Below are 18,984 nucleotides of genomic sequence, written 5' to 3'. Positions count from 1 at the left end.
ATATCAGTCTTTCCGAGATGTTTTTTGCAAAAAGTCCTCTGATCGCCTTCCTCCTCACAGAGACTATGACTGCTCGATTAATCTGTTACCTGGGACCTCTCCTCCCCGAGGCCATAAGCCATGTCTGAATACATTTGGGAAAACCTGCAAAATGGTTTCATCAGGAAATCTAACTCACCTGCCGGAGCCGGGTTCTTCTTTGTAGCGAAAAAAGATGGTTCACTTCGTCCATGCATCGACTACAGGGGCCTTAACGCCATAACCGTGAAGAACAGATACCCTCTTCCTTTAATTTTGGAACTCTTTGACAGGCTGCGAGGTTCTCATGTTTTTACCAAACTGGATCTTAGAGGGGCCTACAATTTAATAAGAATCCAGGAAGGAGACGAATGGATGACCGCCTTTAACACCAGGGACGGACATTATGAATATCTTGTGATGCCCTTTTGGCTTATGCAATGCCCCAGCGGTCTTCCAAAATTTGGTTAATGAGATCTTCCGCGACCTTCTGTATGTCTGTGTTATTGTATATCTGGATAATATTCTTATTTTCTCACCAGACTTACTTACCCATCGTCTTCATGTGAAAGCTGTGCTATAGCGTCTACGGGACAATTGTCTATATGCAAAATTGGAGAAATGTCTATTTGAACAAACACAAGTTCAATTTCTGGGCTACATAATCTCATCACATGGCCTCCTCATAGACCCAGCCAAACTTCGGGCCATCTCTGAGTGGCCCCAGCCCTCTGGTCTTAAAGCCACCCAACGCTTTTTGGGCTTCACCAATTACTATCGCCAATTAATTTGTAACTACTCCACCTTGGTGGCCTCCATTACATCTCTCACCCGCAAGGGTGTCAATGCCCAGCTCTGGTCCCCTGAAGCCATTGATGCTTTCCTCAAGGCCATTGATGCTTTCCTCAACTCAAGGCAGCTTTCCTCTCCGCCCCAATTCTCCTACATCCAGACATTACGAAGCCCTTTTCTTTGGAGGTTGATGCCTCTTCTGTAGGAGTTGGTGCTGTTCTACTCCAAGCTCAGAAGGGCAAATCTCAGCCTTGCGGATTCTTTTCCATTGTCTTGGGTTCCTACTACCGATGTCTCAGCCCCACGTTTGGTGACCAGATTCCATCGGACATTTCCCTCCAAGCCAGCCCCCAGACATGTAGGGGGACCTCGTAAGAGGGGGGGTACTGTCACAGATCAGCTGCAGAGCTGATCTGTGTCTCACCTTTACTTCTGTAGGCCGGCTGGCACCTGTTGTTCCACTAACTTGTGTTCAGCTCTGGTGCACTCTGCAGCTATGGGTGTCGCCGGCTTGCCTGTTGCTTAATATATCATTCCTTCCTGCTACTTCCTGTCCAGCCCCTCATGTGCTTCTCTATTTAAATTCCTCTCAGACCAGTTCTCATTGCTTGAGCAACATTTGTTTCTGAGCTCCCTTCGTGTAACCTGTCTTAACCTGACCTCTCGTGAACTGATCTCTTGTGTACCGACTCGGCTTGTTCTGATTACGGTGTCTGCAGCCCGCCCTGACCTTGGCTCGCTATCCAGCTCTCCTTTGCTTCATCCATCAATCCTTGTCTAACAGTGTTTTCTGGTACTTCCCTAGCTAGCAGGGTGAACCCGGGGATCGTGACCTGGGGTCAGTACACAGCTAATCCCAAACCCTTGTGAGAGGGTCCCTGGCAGAATACCAGCTGGCCCTTAGACTCCACGCCCTGGGGCATCCCGTGTCACCTGCTCGACTGTGGGCTCACTGTAAGTAGTACCATGACAGTACTGGTTTGTTGCTGGACTGTGAGTGGTTATACCAGAATGATGCCTGCAGGTTTAGGTATCATCTTGGTATTATTCTTTTCAGCCAGCGGTCGGCTTTCATGTAAAAGCAATTCTAGCGGCTCTAGACTGCTTTTACTAGCAGTGGGAGGGAATGACGCCCCCCTCCCCCACCGTCTTCCATGTTTTTCTCTGGCTCTCCTGTCCCAACAGGGAACCTGAGAATGCAGCCGGTGGTTTCGCCAGCTGACCATAGAGCCGATCAGGGACCAGAATGGCTCCAATCATCTCTATGACCTAAGAAACCGGAAGCTACGAGCATTTCATGACTTCGATTTTGCCAGATGTAAACAGCGCCATTGGAAAATTGGGAAAGCATTTTATCACACCGATCTTGGTGTGTTAAGATGCTTTGAGGGCAGAGGAGAGATCTAGGGTCCAATAGACCCCATTTTTTTCAAAAAAGAGTACCTGTCACTACCTATTGCTATCATAGGGGATATTTACATTCCCTGAGATAACAATAAAAATGATAAAAAATAAAAGGACGTTTAAAAATAAAATAAAAAAGCAAAATAAATAATTTAAAAAAAAAAGGACCCCTGTACCCCCCTGCTCTCACGCAAAGGAGAACGCAAGTGTCGGTCTGGCGTCATATGTAAACAGCAATTGCACCATGCATGTGAGGTATCACCGCGAAGGTCAGATCGAGGGCAGTAATTTTAGCAGTAGACCTTCTCTGTAAATCTAAATTGGTAACCTGTAAAGGCTTTTAAAGGCTTTTAAAAATGTATGTAGTTTGTCGCCGCTGCACATTTGTGCGCAATTTTAAAGCATGTCATGTTTGGTATCCATGTATTCGGCCTAAGATCATCTTTTTTATTTCATCAAACATTTGGGCAATATAGTGTGTTTTAGTGCATTAAAATTTTAAAAAGTGTGTTTTTTCCAAAAAAAATGCGTTTGAAAAATCGCTGCACAAATACGGTGTGAAAAAAAATGAACCACCCACCATTTTAATCTGTAGGGCCTTTGCTTTAAAAAATATATACAATGTTTGGGGGTTCAAAGTAATTTTCTTGCAAAAAAAAAAAAAATTTTATGTAAACAAAAAGTGTCAGAAAGGGCTTTGTCTTCAAGTGGTTAGAAGAGTGGGTGATGTGTGAGATAAGCTTCTAAATGTTGTGCATAAAATGCCAGAACAGTTCAAACCCCCCCCCAAATGACCCTATTTTGGAAAGTAGACACCCCAAGCTATTTGCTGAGAGGCATGTCGAGTCCATGGAATATTTTATATTTTGACACAAGTTGCGGGAAAAAGACAATTTTTTTTTTTTTTCACAAAGTTGTCACTAAATGATATATTGCTCAAACATGCCATGGGCATATGTGAAATTACACTCCAAAATACATTTTGTTGCTTCTCCTGAGTACGGGGATACCACATGTGTGAGACTTTTTGGGAGCCTAGCCACGTACAGGACCCTGAAAACCAAGCACCGCCTTCAGGCTTTCTAATGCCCCGTACACACGGTCGGACTTTGGACATTCCGACAACAAAATCCTAGGATTTTTTCCAACGGATGTTGGCTCAAACTTGTCTTGCATACACACGGTCACACAAAGTTGTCGGAAAATCCGATCGTTCTAAACGCGGTGACGTAAAACACGTAACGTCGGGACTATAAACGGGGCAGTGGCCAATAGCTTTCATCTCTTTATTTATTCTGAGCATGCATGGCACTTTGTCCGTCGGATTTGTGTACACACGATCGGAATTTCCGACAACGGATTTTGTTGTCGGAAAATTTTATATCCTGCTCTCAAACTTTGTGTGTCGGAAAATCCGATGGAAAATGTGTGATGGAGCCTACACACGGTCAGAATTTCCGACAACAAGGTCCTATCACACATTTTCCTTCGGAAAATCCGACCGTGTGTACGGGGCATTAGAGTGTAAATTTTTTTTAATTGTTTATTTATAAGGTTTTGCAAGTCATACAAAAGAAGATACATGTAAAACATTAATATTTTGAAGTAATGCAGGTATACATTGTCTTTGAGAACTACAAGGCACGCATAAATTGTACAGATAAAGGAATAGCGATGTGATTGAACTGTTAACTTGAGTGGGGGAGCAATGTTCAAACCCATAAAAAAAAAGTCGGAACATCCTCCTACCTTATCCGAGAAGGAGTTGTAGGAGCTATATAAACCTACTGGATAACCACATATAAAGAACTATATAAAAAGATAAGTAATTAGCGTGCCCTTACACAAACATATGCACGTAACTGGGATTAACTAACTAGGTTCAGTACCTTCAGAACCATACATAAACTCGTCCCATGCTGACCATGTTTTAGAAAATTTCTGCTCCGTGCACTCCACTACAGCCGTCAGGTGTTCCATTCTACGAATGTCAGCCACGGTTGTGAGCAATTGTGGGAGAGTTGGGGGAGGGGAGGTAGATAACAATAGCCTAGGGATGACCCATTTGGCAGCTAGCAAAATGAAAGACATCAGTCTGCGCAGAGCCTTAGAGACACCGGGGAAAGGGAGACCTAACAAATAGTGCATGGGCGTCAGAGGGACGGGGCTACCAACCAGTGTTTCTAGTAGTTTCTGGACTCAGAGCCAAAATTGGTGAACTGGGGGACTTTCCCAGAAAATATGGTAGAGAGTGCCTACAACATTATTACATCTCCAACATTGTCTTGGGATTGCTCGATTGCAAGTGTGCAAAATATCTGGGGTCCTATACCAGTGCATTAGGACTTTGTATGCAGTTTCCTTATGAGTCACACATTGAGAAATCCTGGAAGTGTGCTCCCAGATGCTCCCCCAGTCCAACAAGGAGATATCATGCTGCAAGATCTGAGACCATTTTCTAATGTAATGGTGGCAGTCAAACGTCATAGAAACAGCCTCATGCAACATTTTATAGATGGTAGAAATCATTTGGGGCTCATAAGGACCTTTAGCGCGTATTGCCTCAAAGTCTGTTGGCTTCTCCAAGGTCAAAGAAGGGGATCTAGTGCAGAAAAAGTGTCTAATCTGCAAGTATGAATGTAGAAGATTTTGGGGAATCTGATGTGAACTTTGCAAATCAGGAAAGGTCAATAAATGTCGTGTCACTGGGTTAACAAAATGTCGTAATTGGAAAATTCCTGCCTCAGTCCATGGTAGCATATAAGGAATATTAATTAGGGGTAGAGGGTGCTACCTTACCAGGGTACCTTGATTTTGTGATATAATAAACCTCAAAGGAAAAGGGGACAAGAAAAGATGAAAGTGAAAATAAAATTAAAACCAACCCCTTATTCACTCATTTAGGTAGTGAATCTAATTGTCCAGTGTTACCTAAATGGACTGTGCTACCAGGTGAGTCTTATACCTAATATGCAGGTATACACCGTGTGGCTAATCAACATAGATTAATAAAGTGACATTTTGTAAGAATTATGACATTCCAAAAAATAAAATAAAAACTAAAAAATAGTTATAAAACACCACGGATTGAAACCTATATTAATATCCAATAATGTCCAAATGTGCTTTTATAAGAGGTGAGTTAGATGATCCCACCATTAGGCATATAGTGCAGGGCTGCACATTAGATTAAATAACCAGGTGTGAAATAAAATAAGTGAAAAGTATATTAAATAAATTTAAATTAATGTATCAAAGTCCAGTATCAAAAAGTAAAGACGTCTGTGGTAAGTGACTTTCGTGATAACCAGCTGATCAAATCCGGTGACTTGCGGTGCTCCCCCTCAAAGATCCCCACTCACCAGCTCCCTGCACCCCTGCAGGGGTAGTAGGCGTGTAGTAGCAACCAGCAGTGTGATGTGTATGGGTCCTCAGGGTCCACCGTTCCAGCTGTGAAGTATCCTTCAATGTGTCCTCATATAGAAGAAACAGGGCTCCATAGTGTGATACGTTTTAAATAGTTTATTGGCTATCATAACAGCACAAAAATAGGCAACTAAAAAGTTACTAAAATAGGAATTAAAAAAAACAAATAGTCACACAGCGTGTGTTCTTAATTCGTATGGAGAGTGCAGTGTGTGTAGAACCATCAGCTGCTGCGTTCCACACTCTCCTACTTCCGCGTGTGACGTCAGTGCGTAGCTCCGTGGAGTAAGAGTAAGAAGAACGTTGTTTGCGAATAAGGATAATATATTCCATGTGTCTAAGACGAACGCCTCTAATGTCAGGGCATTCCCATACGGCCGCAGCCAAAGGCTCTAAACTAAGAATAAAGAGCAGCGGCGATAGGGGGCATCCCTGTCTCGTTCCATTGCTGAGGGAAAATGGATGTGATAGGTGGAGCTTGAATAAAGGGGCCTGAGAATCCATAACGAGTTAGTATTGCAAACATGAATGGCCAACTAAGATGATCGAACGCTTTTTGGGTGTCTAAACTAAGTATTAAGACAGGATTTTTGTTTTTGGTAAGCAGGTCTATAAGGTCAATTGTGCGACATGTGTTGTTGCCCGCGTGTCTCGTGGGAACAAAACCCACCTGGTCTCTATGAATTAGTGCTGGCAGTAGCAGGGAGAGTCTGTTCGCTAAGATCTTGGTGAAAATTTTATACTCTGAGTTTAATAGGGCAATGGGACGGTAGTTATCGGGAAGGGATGAATCTTTACCCGGTTTAGGGATAACAGTTACAAAAGCGTGTAGGAACGAGGAGTGCGGTAATTTGCCCTGGAGTAACGAGGAGTACAGGGATAACAAATGTGGGGTTAGGGTTGGTAAAAACGTCTTGTAATAGGAATATCGAAGGCCGTCTGGACCTGGAGCTTTATGTGAGGGAAGATTTTTGATTACTTCAGTTAATTCTTCCACAGAAATAGATTGATTTAATGAGGAGTGTTGGTCTGGTGACAGTTTTGGAAGATGTACAGAGGACAAGAAAGAGTCCAGTCTGTCTTGTGAAAACTGGGCCTTTGAATCTATGCTCAAGCAGTTGTAGAGTTTATTATAATACTCTCCAAAAACTCCTGACATGGTCTGAGGACAATGAGTAGGTGTGCCATCTAATTGAACTATATGATCAGGGATGGATAGAAAAGGTCGGGGCTTAAGCCTGTGGACAAACATCCAATGCGGTTTGTCTGCATACTCATAAAACTTTTGCTTAGACCATAGCATTGACTTTGAGAATTTATTCATATCTAAAGACCTAATAGGGTTGCGGATAGCAATCACTGTGCGCAAGCGACCCGACCGTTGGGAGGCGGAGTAGCTGTGCCTCCGCAGTCCCCAGCTGGGCCACAAGCTCTGATCTCAGCTGAATAGAGTCACGCTTCAAGCGTGAGCTGGCTGAAATGCACTTGCCCCTAAAAACTGCCTTATGGGCTTCCCACACAATAGATGTATCAGAGACTGAGCCTACATTTAAATGAAAAAACTCCTCCAATTTCTTAAGAAGCCTGTCCTTGGTCGCAACATGTCGCAGAAGAGATTCATTGAGTCTCCAATGACAAGTCCTGGGTGATGTGGTGTTAAGCACCATACTCAGAGTTATGGGGGCATGATCAGACCACATAATAGGATCTATCTCTGAAGAGACTATGTTGGGTAACAAGGGGGCGGATATTAGAAAATGGTCCAATCGAGAATATAGCTTATGTGGAGGGGAGAAAAAGGTATATTGACGCTGGGTAGGGTTCTTTACTCTCCACGTATCGAAAAGATTGTTAGAACAAATTAATTTGCGAAAGGAGGTGAACAATTTAAGAACTTGGAGGGATGGAGTTTGTTGAGATAAGGCATATCTATCCATACTCGGAGACATACACATATTGAAATCTCCTCCCACGATCATGAAAGGCTGAGAAAAGGAGCGCAGCCAATCAAGAAACCAACTTGTCCCATATTGGGTGCATAAATATTAGCTAAAGTGAAGGAGGTATTCAGATGTGCACACTTCAGGAGGACAAACCGACCCCGGGGGTCCAAAGTTGAGGCTAAGATACGTATAGGGATAGAACGTTTAATTAGTATGGCCACTCCAGCCTTCCTGGACGGATCTGAGGCCATATAAACTGTGGAGAATAGTTTGGAAGCAAATTTAAAGGAACCCCCTGGGTGGAAATGTGTCTCCTGAACCATTACCACATCAGTTCCCGAGGATTTGAAATCCTTCAAAGCCAACCAGCGTTTTCGTAAGGAATTTAAGCCCTTGACTTTACAAGAAACTATCTTTAAAGCCATGTTACAGTCATAGAGTGATAAGCAAATGATATTTTAACATAACTTATGGGTAAGAGACATTCCAATCCAAGGAGGACTATAAGGTACTTATACACATCAGCATTTTTGAACATCAAGACAATGTGTGGTAAGTTTATAACCTGCAGCAAAACAAAACAACAAAAACAGGTCAAAAAAGGACCTGGTAAAAATTTGAAAGGTTTAGCAAGAGCAAAGCATAAGCAAGGAAAAATAAAAAAACAAAAAAAATTTGTTTGGGGACCAAGGCAGGAGACCTTGGACATGTAGAAGAACATGACGGTCGGCTAGATCGGCAGACTGTGGCCCGCTCCTTTAATAGCTAGACTCGAACAGTTAACGGTGTTCAAAACATAACACCACAGATTGGAGCTGCAATGAGGGCAAAAAGGAGAACAGAAGCCTTCAAAAATGAAAAGAGACATATGTGAAGGAAAAAAAAAAAAAAATAGACATAAAAGTTAGAAGCTGGGCTTACTGAGCATGTCAGAAAAAGGAAGAGAAATAGGGGAGAACTCTCCCCGCAGATACCTGTCAGCCGAGATCCTAGGTATCTGGGAATCAAAAACATGGGGGTGCAATTCAGGTAGACCTTGGGGCTTCAGGTGGGGTGTCTAGGCAGATTGGAGCGTTGTGGTGTAGAGAAAGCCTTCTGTTGTCTCCGGTGTACTGGTGTCCAGATTGCTGCGGGGGCCTGAAGGGGCTTGGAAGCCAGAGCAGGTGGAAGAAGTTGGAGCTCTTCATCTGGGACAGGTGGCAGACCCAAATTTCGAATAAAGGCCTTGCATTCATGAAGATCTCTGATAGAGTATTGTGTACCATCTTTGGATGCTGAATGGAAATGGAAAACCCCATCTGTAGGTCACTTGATGCAGTTGTAGATGAGCCGTGACTGGGCGAAGATTGCGTCGTTTTGCCAGGGTAATGGGGAAGAGATCACTGAAAATCTGGATTTTGGAGCCCCTGAAGTTAATGCGATTTTTGTTGCGTGTAGCTGCTGTTAAAGCTTCCTTACTGTCATAGTAGTGAAAACGAACCACTATGTCACTCGGATTGTATCCAGGGGGAGGTTTGGGGGCCAGAGATCTATGGGCCCTATCTAGGCGCCAGTCGATATCAGATATATGCAGGGCCATCGTGACAAAAAGGTTAAGTAGATAAGCCCGTAGTTCATTATCGTTGTTATACTGTTTCAGGAACTCCACGGTCCGCACATTCGAACAACGTTCTCTATTCTCCAGATCTTCTTGTTGAAGTTGTATTTGGGAAACTGTGTGTATAAGAAATGCATTTTCTTCTTCCAATGCATGCATGTATTGTACAGTCTCGTCAAATTTAGTTTCCAAGGTGGCAGTGCGTTTTCCAAGCTGATCAATCTCCCCCCTGAGCTCCTGAGCAATATTCCCAACCTCTTTAGCTATATTACATGTCAAATCTTGTAGAAGTGTCTGCAGTTTCAGGTCCAAGACTGCTACTGTGACTGCTTCGGTGGGATTCGTCTGCTGGGAGGTATCTCCCCTGTGAGACATACCTGGGGCGGAGGTTAATAGGTCCTTGGCATCGGTTGGTTCTGTGAGTGTATTTGAGGCCAGGGATTGCGACCTGTAAAGGAATCGCTCCATGTTTTGTGCAGACCTTGATGTCCTTGGTGGTATAAAGCCTTGATATATGTTCTTCTGAAATCCTACTTTGCCCATGTAGTGCCCGGAGGTGTCTGGAGGCAGCTAATAATGATCCTTTGGTTATGAAAGCTTTTGAAGCAGTGCAGGATCCCTTAGAAAAGGAGCGGGACCTGAGAGAGTCTATAACATGTCTTCCATTGGTGCTAGTCGCACCTGCGCCCCCTTATTTCCAGCTTTAGGTGCTCAGTTTGGTTAACTAAACTCTTGGCAGGGGGGTGGGGGGTGCCCCTTTAAGAGCCTACTGAAGGTATAATGGGAGGTAAGCTGCAGGCACAGCAAACCACTACGGTTGGTATATTAGTAAAATAGTAAATTTCTTCTTCTTATGGCCAGATATTTCTACACCAGAAATAGGGAAAGTTCCTATGTAATGCTGTACCTGGATGAGGATGATGAGACTCCAGAGGCCTTAGGACGGCTGTGGGTTGTTGGTGTAGCAGGCTGGATGTCAGGGGGCCTCAGGCAGGCCTAAGTTTGTAATAATTCCTCCTGCTTCTTCGGGAGAGCTGCTGGAGGAGGTCGGGCGGCTGTTTCAGCCTACGGATTGCGGTAATTTAGGCCGGGGGGTGATGGAGGATCCACAGTCCTATAGGCCGCAAAATGGTAACGGGCCTCAGGCCTGTATAATAGGCCGACAGAAACACTCAGGCGGGCCTCTGTGGCTTCACAGTCTGGCGGGGTTCACAGTCTGATGGCTCCCTCCGTGGACGCAGGCCCGGGGGCGTCCAGAAGCCCCGCCGCTAATCCCGCCATCCGTGGTACTTCAGACTGGGGATGGTATAGGCCTTGAGGGCTGCAATATGGCTGAGCTGCTCCGTGGTAATGAAATCAGCCACGGGTCAGACCGCAGACAAACCGCTGACCGGGTACCTCACCTCAAGCTGTAGCCGGGGTAGTAATCGTCCGTGAGTCAGTGAGATAGCGGAGGAGGCTTCTTAGGCCCCTTAGGCCTCAAGATGGCGGCGGTCCTGTGTTGTGAGCGGCCCGGGGTAAGCCGTGATCAACCGGCCGGGTCATTCAGTACTGGCTGAAACGTAAGCAGGAGCCTCCTGGGGATCCCTAGGGTAGATTTGGTAGTTCGCCCGTGACGTTTCCAACCAGTATGGCAGTGGATTTTAGTCGGGCTTGAGGAGCTCTGTGGCCACACGTCCTCCTCAGCTCGCTGCTAGACACGCCCCGAGTGTAAATTTTTTGATTTCACTCCTCGCTGCCTATCACAGTTTCGGAGGCCATGGAATGCCCAGATGGCACAACCCCCCCAAATTACCCCATTTTGGAAAGTAGACACCCCAAGCTATTTGCTGAGAGGTATGGTGAGTATTTTGCAGACCTCACTTTTTGTCACAAAGTTTTGAAAATTGAAAAAAGAAAAAAAAAGGTTCTTTTCTTTCTTCATTTTCAAAAACAAATGAGAGCTGCAAAGTACTCACCATGCCTCTCAGCAAATAGCCTGGGGTGTCTACTTTCCAAAATGGGGTCATTTGGGGGGGTTTACTGCTATCTTGGCATTTTATGGCCTTCGAAACTGTGATAAGTAGTGAGGAGTGAAATCAAAAATTTACGCCCTTAGAAATCCTAAAAGTGGTGATTGGATTTCGGTGCCCCATACGCAGCTAGGCTTCCAAAAAGTCCCACACATGTGGTATCCCCATACTCGGGAGAAGCAGCAGAATGTATTTTGGGGTGCAATTCCACATATGCCCATGGCATGTTTGAGCAATATATCATTTAGTGACAACTTTGTGCAAAAAAAAAAAAAAAAAGAAGTTTGTCATTTTCCCGCAACTTGTGGCAAAATATAAAATATTTCATGGACTCAATATGCCTCTCAGCAAATAGCTTAGGGTGTATACTTTCCAAAATGGGGTCATTTGGGGGTTTACTTTGCCATCTTGGCATTTTATGGCTTTCAAACCTGTGATAGGTAGTGAGGAGTGAAATCAAAAATTTACGCCCTTAGAAATTCCGAAGGCGGTACTTAGTTTTCAGGGCCCCGTACGCGGTTAGGCACCCAAAAATTCCCACACATGTGGTATCCCCATACTCAGGAGAAGCAGCAGAATGTATTTTGGGGTGTAATTCCACATATGCCCATGGCATGTGTGAGCAATATATCATTTAGTGACAAATTTGTGCAAAAAAAAAAGTTTGTCCTTTTCCCGCAACTTGTGGCAAAATATAAAATATTCCATGAACTCAACATGACTCTGGCAAATAGCTTGGGGTGTCTACTATCCAAAATTGGGTCATTTGGGGGGGGGGGTTTGTGGCATCTTGGCATTTTATGGCCTTCAAAACTGTGATAGGTAATGAGGAGTAAAATCAAAAATTCACGCCCTTAGGTTTTCGGGGCCTCGTACGCGGCTAGGCTCCCAAAAAGTCCCACACATGTGGTATCCCCATACTCAGGAGAAGCAGAAAATGTATGTTGGGGTGCAATTCCACATATAACCATGGCATGTGTGAGCAATATACCATTTAGTGACAACTTTTTGTAAAAAAGTTTTTTCTATGTCATTATTCAATCACTTGGGACAAAAAAATTAAATATTCAATGGGCTCAACATGCCTCTCAGCAATTTCCTTGGGGTGTCTACTTTACAAAATGGGGTCATTTTTGGGGGGGGGGGGGGTTGTACTGCCCTGCCATTTTAGCATCTCAAGAAATGAGATAGGCAGTCATAAACTAAAAGCTGTGTAAATACCAAAAAATGTACCCTAGTTCGTAGACGCTATAACTTTTGCGCAAACCAATAAATATACGCTTATTGACATTTTCTTTTACCAAAGACATGTGGCTGAATACATTTTGGCCTAAATGTATGACTAATTGAGTTTTTTGGAATTTTCTTATAACAAAAAGTAGATAGTATCATTTTTTTTTCAAAATTTCGGTCTTTTTCCATTTATAACACAAAAAATAAAAATCTCAGAGGCAATCAAATACCATCAAAAGAAAGCTCTATTTGTGGGAAAAAAAGGACGCAAATTTTGTTTGGGTACAACATTACATGACCGCGCAATTACCAGTTAAAGCAGCACAGTGCCAATTTGTAAAAAGTCCTCTGGTCTTTAGGCAGCCAAAAGGTCCGGGGTTAAGTGGTTAATATACTGCCTGAAGTGTATTAGAAGCAGTACACCACCGAATGCACTGTAGATATAGGCTACACTGAATGCAGAGTATATATATATATATATATATATATATATATATATATATATATATATACCGTATTTATCAGGAATTTTTTTTAAAATAAACCACTTTGAAGCAAAATAATGGTCAGTGAGAATCAATGCAGCCTGATTAGTGCCCATCTGCAGCCTCAATGCAGCCTAATCTGTGCCCATCTGCAGCTTCAGTGCAGCCTGATCTGTGACCATCTGCAGCCTGTTCTGCGACCATCTGCCCCATCAATGCAGCTCACAATCTCTCACAATCACTAAGCCATCATCTGTTTACTCAGCTCTCAGTCGGCAGTCACATATACAGTCCCGCCTCATCCATCGGCATTGGCCCAGCTCCTGTGATAGACAGAAAACTGGTCCAATGCCGGTGGAGGAGGCGGGACTGTGTATGTGACGTGCGAGCCAAGTTAGAGCCGAGTGAGTCGAGCGGAGAACCAAGTGGAGAGGAAATGACGGCTCAGTGATTTCCTGCGGCACTCGTCCCCCTCCTCCCACTCTGAGGTACGCTGTTGGCGTATTACACACACCCGCGATTTCCCCCCTATTTTCAGGGGGAAAAAGTGTGTGTTATACGCCAATAAATATGGTGTGTGTGTATATATATATATATGTATATGTATATATATATATATATATATATATATATATATATATATATATATATTAATACACCGCCTGTTGAGTATTAGAAACAGTACACCATGTATTAGAAACAGTACACCATCGAATGCACTGTAGATTAAGGCCCCCATGCACATGAGACGCTGTTAAACGCACGTTGAGAGGCAGTTGGACACTTTTTTCAACTGCCCCTGAACTCATTCAATGTTGTCCTATGTGTCCATGTACACAGTCTCGTTTTTTGGTGTTTTTAGGCAGTTGCGTTTAACCTCGTTTTTCCAGAAGCAAAAAAATGGGTTCAGACGCAAAAGTTTTCCACATTTCAGACACTAAACGTGGCTAAACGCCGGTACCACATTTAGCCGTTTGTGTTTATAAGCGTTTTTAAAGGTGCCCTATTTTTTTTTTTATATTAAAAGTCTCAAAAATGATGGCAAATAAAGAAAAACCATTGAAAAAATATTTTAAACAATTGTGATTGCTTGCAATGATTCATATACCATTTATATACCCTAATGAGCCCTTGATCCAATCCAATACACCACTAGCATTGCTGTTATCCGAAGTATAATTGGAATTTGACCCATATGTTGTTAGATTTGAACAAGCAACTTGTGGCAGGTGACGTGGCAAGTGGACAATCCACAACTTGTTGCAGGTGGCATGGCAAGTGGACAATACACAACTTGTGGAAGGTGACGTGGCAAATGGCAATCCAACTTGTGGCAGGTGACGTGGCAAGTGGACAATCTGCAACTTGTGGCAAGTGACATGGCAAGTGGACAATCCACAACTTGTGGCAGGTGACGTGGTAAGTGACATTGCAAGTAGACAATCCACAACTTGTGGCAGGTGACGTGGCAAGTTACGTGGCAGGTAAAGTGGCAAGTGACTTGGCAAGTGAAGTCGCAGGTGATGTGGCACGTGACGTGGTAAGTGACATTGCAAGTGGACAATCCACAACTTGTGGCAGATGATGTGGCAAGTGGACAGTCTACAACTTGTGGCAGGTGACATGGCAAATGACTATCCGCAACTTGTGGCAGGTGACGTGGCAAATGACAATCTCAAACTTGTGGCAAGTGACGTGGCAAGGGACGTGGCAGGTGACGTGGCAAGTGACGTGGCAAGTGGACAATGCACAACTTGTGGCAGATGACTTGGTAAGTGGACAATCCACAACTTGTGGCAGGTGACGTGGCAAATGACAATCCGCAACTTGTGGTAGGTGACGTGGCAAATGACAATCCCCAAATTGTGGCAGGTGACGTGGCAAGTGACATGCTAAATACAAGCACACTGCTGCTCTCTCAGCTGCTGCTACTCACTCTGGTCTCACAAAATGGCTGAAAGAGTTAAATAAAACTGTTTTTTGAGCTTGGGGAGGGTCTTATGATGTTATCTCAACTAAACGCTTCTAGACGCAAACTTTGTACGGCTAAACGCGGCATGCAAATGTGGCAAAACGGGCATTTCTAAACGCCGGTTTCAGCTCATTCAGTAGACTTTTCACCGGCGTCTCGTGTGCATGGGGCCATAGGCTGCACTGGATGCAGAGTATATTATAGTCTATGTATATATATTAATGTACAGACTGAATATAGAGGAAACACTGAATATAAAGTCTATTCTAAATGCAGAGTATATATATATATATATATATATATATATATATATATATATATACAAGACTGACTATATAAAATATATATATATATATATATATATATATATATATATATATATATCTCAAATACACTGCCACTAACTGAATAACCTGCTTGCTTAATCTAACTCAAGCTATCTCTCTGTCCACACAAACAACACTACACATGACTGCTGTGTAAGCAGCCTTATATAGTATGGGGTGTGGGTGTGGACTTAGTCCCCCTGAGCCATGATTGGCCAAAGGCATCCTGCCTTTGGCCAATTATGGCTCTCTCAGCAGAGCGCGCTGTGATTTGCCAAAACATGCAGGTCAGGTGCATGCTTTGGCCAATCATCATAGAGCAATGCACTGCGATCTTGCAGTGTATTATGGGGCATTCCACGGCACTCAAATTTCCAGCAAACGCTGTTCAGTTCATTTTAGATCAAATGAACACCCAATGTTCGAGTCAAACTTACGTTTGACTCGAACCGCTGGCTCATCCCTAAACTACAGTAAAACATATCAGAAACTCATAAAAACAGTACAAACTTAGTAATAAATTGACAAAAATTACCTATCAGAAATAAAACCATTTAAATCAAAATCTATATTTAACCCTTCAGGAGATAATACCTTTGCCTCACAAATCTAGAAAGATTCCCTCTGGCTAAGGCAATGGATATTGTCATAATAACAAGCTATTTCGCATACTCCCAATTACACCCCAAAATACTTTCTGCTACTCCTCCTGATACCACATGTGTGAGACTTTTTCACAGCCTCGTCACATAGAGAGGCCCAACAGAAGGCACCATCAGGCGTTCTAGGAGCATAAATTACACATCTAATTTCATTCATCCCTATCACACTTCTGAAGGTCCTGGAGCACCAAGACAGTGGAATTACCCACAAAATCACCCCATTTTGGATTTTGGGTTTAATACGGCTTTACGTTTCTGGTACAAGGCATAACAAAGTTATTTACAAATAAAACAAAAGGACTAAAGAAAATCAAAATAAAAAAAGTTTAAATATAAGTGCAAACAATGGAAGATGAGAAAAAAAATTGCTAGGAGAAAATGGGGAATAAAGAGTTAATTAGGGCTGATTATGGCAAACAAAGGTTAATAAGGGGTTAATCAATTGAAGATCTTAAAGCAGAAGTAAACCCATCGTTTTAAGTTTCAAAAACCAGTTACATACACGGCATGTGCCGGGAAAGCAACTGTCACATTGGTTGTGCTCTCAGCCAAACTGTCAAACCATCCAATGACTGGTGTCATAACTTAACTGATCACATGTGCAGCATCATGGCAGTTGAAGATCAAACAGAGGCCAAGATGGAAGCTTCCTTGGCTGAAAACGATAGGAGGGTTTACTTCCACTTTAAGCATGAGAATCACTCCCAAAAAAATACATCCTTAACTTTTTGGCATAAAGTTCTTTTAAATGCAGATCAAATGACTGACCTTTCACCATGATACAATTTCAGTTCCTGCAACCTCACCGCAATTTAAATTTTTATTTAAATTAATAATTCTCCTGTTAAAGGAACTCTAAATTATCAGTTTTAGATGAATATAATACAATAACAATATATTATGGAATGCAGCAAAAAGATTTCCAAAGCTGAGTCAGAATTTGTGAATGTCTAAAATCCTTAACAATATGCTTTTATATATGGAAGACACAAGTCTGGTAAAATTGGGGTTAATTTACTAAAACTGTGCAAAAGTGCAAAATCTGGTGCAGCTCTGCATAGAAACCAATCAACTTCCAGTTTTTTTATTTTTTTGTCAAAGCTTAATTGAACAAGCTGAAGTTAGAAGCTGATTGGCTTCCATGCACAGCTGCACCAGATTTTGCAGTCTCCAGTTTTAGTATGTCAACCCTACCGATAGTCTGTTTACACTATTGAAAGGAAGGATAAGGTGTACTTACTTGTTACAATGAGTTTGGTGCCAGAACTAAACACCTGATGAGGAATTCTTAATGAGGCTCCTTTTGCACAAAAGTAATTGGCAGCATCTTCATGTGTGATATTATGTATATCAAGTTGATACTTTACATTGTTTTTGCCTTTCATTTGCACTACGTGAGTAGAAAACTTTTCATGTAAAAGCTCCTCATCGAAGACAGTCTTCTCACCAACAACAGAGATAATCCTCTTAAAGGCTTCATTTGGTTTCTGGGAATACCAAAAAAGATTGGAACCTTCCTTTGCACTGCATTCAATTCGAACCTTTAAAAATTTTCCTCCAGTCTTAGTTTGAGATGGATGGATTTGCTCAATATCATTGTTTCCATCTAGCAAGGAAAGATCACAATAAATAGGTTTAAAATATAGGGATATGGCATATATAAAAATAGATATATGTCTGTGTTCTATAAATACATACATGCTGTATATAGAATTAGGATCAAAAGGTAAAGGTGCAGCATGGTGTTTGGAAAGGTTTCTCTTTGTTCTACAACTAAAAGCCAACAGTTTGTGTTTTGAAAAGCATTAGTAAACCACTTCCTATGTGTGGTCTCCTAGTTCAGGAAATCCCCAAAAATGTGTTATTAAACCCTGAGGTCTAACTAGATATAGACAATTCGTGTTAAATCCACTGTACCTCCCTCCTCCAGGTGAATATTTGTTTAAAATATTTCAAAGTAGCATTTATCAGTCCACTAAAAACAAAGTGAAATGATCCATTCATCCCTAGCTTAAACCATAGAATTACAGAAAGCAGCACCTGACAAAAACCATATAAAAGAGACCAAGATAATGTAATTGTCATTTCATCAGTGCTACAAGAACAAGATAAAAAAAAAGTAATAACAATGAGAAATTAGGTCTAGATAATGCAATATGAATACATAACACAAAATCTAGAACATCACATAACACCATAATAACAACAAACTTGTCACAACTTCAAACATCTTTACTGAGTTAGAAAATGTTAAAAGATACAAATTATATACCTACTAAAACAACTAGGAAATAATGTGGATATATAAAGTAAGCATCTATTAAATTATATATAAAAAAAATGTGTAACATTCAAGTATAGAAAATGTAGGCTGCTGAAATAGAAATATTTGGCTACTAGTACTAAAAATTTAAATACTAAAACACTTTGGGACCACACTGCTGAAAAAAAAATGAATTGGCTCCTAAATTCAATACAAAAAAAACAAAGCATGTGCACAAGGCTTCTTCTTCAAAACCTGGAGCCTTGTGCGCATGCTCTGAAACGCGTCACGGCCCCTATCCTTACATCACTTCCAGCACATGCATTCCACATGCACGGCTTGTTTCCCACCGAGGTCCCAGAAGAGCAGCGGCCATTTTGACTGGGCAATCCTATCCTTCCTGCTGGCTGGCACAGGGCGATGGGGATACACTGCCAGGAGCCCGCCAGGAATGTCTTGATAAAATGAGCCTATTATATGTCAACTTCTTGTACGTGTTTTTGACCTGTGCTTTCTAATAAACTGCTGCATTCTGCACTTAGAAGCGCCTTCCTTGTTTTTCTCTTCTCCTGCCGTAGTGCTATCTCCAGCTGTGTGAGTGTGTGTTTACATCCATACTGTACTGGCCCAACTGGCAGAAGCGCCTTATTCCCTTTCTTTGATTTCTACTCTTTGAAGAGCTACAGTATCTCACAAAAGTGAGTACACCCCTCACATTTTTGTAAATATTTTATTATATCTTTTCATGTGTCAACACTGAAGAAAGGACACTTTGCTACAATGTAAAGTAGTGAGTGTACAGCTTGTATAATAGTGTAAATTTGCTGTTCCCTCAAAATAACTCAACACCC

General features: G+C 42.3%; 1 protein-coding gene across 1 annotated transcript in view; it reads right to left on the bottom strand.

Moving 5' to 3' along the window:
• The window catches only part of LOC141144624 (immunoglobulin kappa light chain-like), a 54,522-nt gene extending 36,866 nt beyond the window's left edge, over positions 1-17,656 (bottom strand). Inside the window, exons 1-2 of the mRNA XM_073630493.1 lie at positions 17,569-17,656; positions 17,111-17,476 (exon numbers count right to left, since the gene is read on the bottom strand). Of these exons, the coding sequence (XP_073486594.1) occupies positions 17,111-17,476; positions 17,569-17,611 (409 nt within the window). The 5' untranslated portion in view covers positions 17,612-17,656. The remainder of the gene's footprint in view (positions 1-17,110; positions 17,477-17,568) is intronic.
• Between the last annotated feature and the right edge of the window lie 1,328 nt (positions 17,657-18,984).

The sequence above is a fragment of the Aquarana catesbeiana genome, linkage group LG05, assembly GCF_042186555.1.
Source record: "Aquarana catesbeiana isolate 2022-GZ linkage group LG05, ASM4218655v1, whole genome shotgun sequence".
Lineage (NCBI taxonomy): Eukaryota > Metazoa > Chordata > Amphibia > Anura > Ranidae > Aquarana > Aquarana catesbeiana.
This window is presented reverse-complemented; position numbering and strand designations above follow the sequence as displayed.